The following is a 2,317-nucleotide window of genomic DNA, read 5'->3' on the forward strand; positions in this document are numbered from 1 at the left end:
GAGGCTGGGGATCCAACCATGGAAATGAGGTGGGAGAGGCTAGACCCTTATTTGAGACGCACCGGATTTTATCATGCCTCTTTGATCAAGCGTTTCGAGTACGACAATCCACTTATCAGTGCCTTTGTGGAACGGTGGCGTCCTGAGACGCACACTTTTTATCTCCCTTGGGGTGAGTGTACTATAACTCTGGAGGATGTAGCCATGCAGCTAGGGCTACCTATAGACGGACAGCCTGTTAGCGGTACGTTGAGGTCATGGAGTAAGTTTCATCAGAGAGACCTTCATACTTTCGGATTTCCCAAAATCTACAGGACCTTGTCTTCGCAACCCGTACCATCCAACGACATCGGTCCCCGAACTGCTTACATCGACATACATACCTGCTTTGGTCTGACTCTACAACCTTATATTCTGCACTCCTGCGTATGTTGTAGTTTTTTACCGCTAGCATCGCTGATTCCCGGTTAAGAAATTTCAGCCCAACCTCAAGCTCCATCTCGCCTGACACAGGATACGTGCTCGGTCTGTCCTCTACGTTAGTCGAATGCATCGCACCCAAATTTAAGGATAGGTAGTGTGACGGCATGGAGGAAGAACCACCACCACCTACAGGTTCGACCCGTGTTGGAGGCACATCATCGCCATGTAGAGGCTGCGTCTCTGGAACGACATCTGCTTCATCACCGCTGAAATCTTCAATCTCATCCTCGTCAGACGTATCTACAATAGCAGCCTCTGGAACCCTATCGACCCCCACGTGTGTAGAAGGGGCGGGGCGTGCTTCACGAATAACTAAATTTTGTACCCTCGGGACAAATGCGTTGAAGCTTGGACTGGGGGCCCTAATGGTATCCCGATCTGGAACAAAATCACCAGCTCCGCGGTTCCCGACACCCTCCACATTATTCGAACTGGACGAGCTTCCACCAATGTCCTGAAGATTCAGACAAAGCTCCAATGAATAGATGCTTCCTATGCTGCGATGATAAGAAAACATCATCGACACATGCTGATCAGCTTTTATCTGCATTTTTTGATAGGAAAACGAGTTGGCCACCGCAACCGGCATTCTGTAGGTCAGCTTCATAATTTCTTTTTTCCCAACCATTCCGGTGTGCATCAGAATCAGATTCTTCAAATCCTGCAACGATGTTTGTGGTGGAATCATTATCCACAGCGGATCGTCGCAAACGAATGTAATACCTTCTGCCGTGTGAGAAATTTCTCCATTAGGATATATAATCACGTAAACATTTTCCCCCGCCATACAAATCTCAGATTCAAATTCACTACCTAAAAATTATAAAGAAAGAAAGAGGGTGCAGAGGTTGAGGGGAAGCTTGGAGTGTGAGACGAGAGTGATAATGTTTTCTCTCGTTGCTGATCCACGAGCGTTTATATAGTCAAATTCTGTTGCCAATTCGTGGCCGGTACGCCTGAAGTGCAGCATTTCGTGCTCGCCCTCCGCGCAATACCCATTTTGTGGGCGCCAGCCACAAAATGGCAGCTTTCCCATTTCGTGGACGGCGCACCTGAGATGGCCTCTCCTGCTGCTCTGCCCCATTTCGTGGTCGCCTGCTGCGAATTGGAGTGTAAATCCATTTCGTGGCCGGTGGCAGTGAGTTGGGCATGCGTATTTCAGTGAATAAATCCAGCCATGCGTATTCCTGGAATTAATGTTTCTGCATTGCTTATTTATATAAAAAAGCCTATAAATCTTCTTTTCTTTACCCTTTTTTTTTTTGACGAAATATTATGATTGTCATGTCGGCGGCGTCGGTGGATACTGATTTCTAGGGACGAAAAAAAAATAAGAAAAGGAAAAGAGATTTAATATAAATAATATTTATGTGTTATGCAGCTATATTTTATATTCTATTATGATGTGTTATATTATAATATGGAGCTGTAAATCTGTAACATTGTTTGAGCTAATACGCAGAAAACATGTTATTTTAACTCGAACCAGCTTTTGTAGGGAAGAAGAACACGTGGTGAGTCCCATCAACACACAGGTTGCGTGTTACTATCAGTGGAAGCAGCTTTTTTAGCAAAGCAGGATGCATGGCGAGCTACTACCAACATAAAGAATGTCTATTGCAGCAGGTGGCGTAAAAATTCTTTCGCTATTTCAGAGAATCTATGCAGCTTTTTAGAGATTTTCTTTTCTTTTTGACCAACACGCTGTATGTATATTGTTAATATGTCTGTATGCAGGAAGCATGCCTACTCTGAGAACGCGCGATGCAAAAGAATTTGGTTTTATAAATCTCCCACCCAAACTTCCCTCTTCTCTCAAATGAGTTGATTAATA

General features: G+C 44.6%; 1 protein-coding gene across 1 annotated transcript; it reads right to left on the minus strand.

Annotated features, from left to right (window-relative positions):
• Positions 1–238: 238 nt before the first annotated feature.
• On the minus strand, positions 239–1,605 carry LOC107620283 (uncharacterized). The gene is made up of 2 exons (XM_016322467.1): positions 1,536–1,605; positions 239–1,296 (listed from the first exon to the last, which is right to left on the minus strand). The coding sequence occupies exons 1-2, from the start codon at positions 1,603–1,605 to the stop codon at positions 239–241; spliced, it is 1,128 nt and encodes a 375-aa protein (XP_016177953.1).
• Between the last annotated feature and the right edge of the window lie 712 nt (positions 1,606–2,317).

This window comes from Arachis ipaensis, chromosome B10, assembly GCF_059453495.1.
Source record: "Arachis ipaensis isolate K30076 ecotype BB chromosome B10, ASM5945349v1, whole genome shotgun sequence".
Classification (NCBI taxonomy): domain Eukaryota; kingdom Viridiplantae; phylum Streptophyta; class Magnoliopsida; order Fabales; family Fabaceae; genus Arachis; species Arachis ipaensis.

Coding starts and splice junctions, on each gene's coding strand:
- LOC107620283 (XM_016322467.1), bottom strand. CDS start 1,605: ATGGATTTACACTCCAATTCGCAGCAGGCGACCACGAAATGGGGCAGA. Junction 1,297..1,535: donor AGCAGGAGAGGCCATCTCAG/GTGCGCCGTCCA, acceptor TATAATTTTTAG/GTAGTGAATTTGAATCTGAG.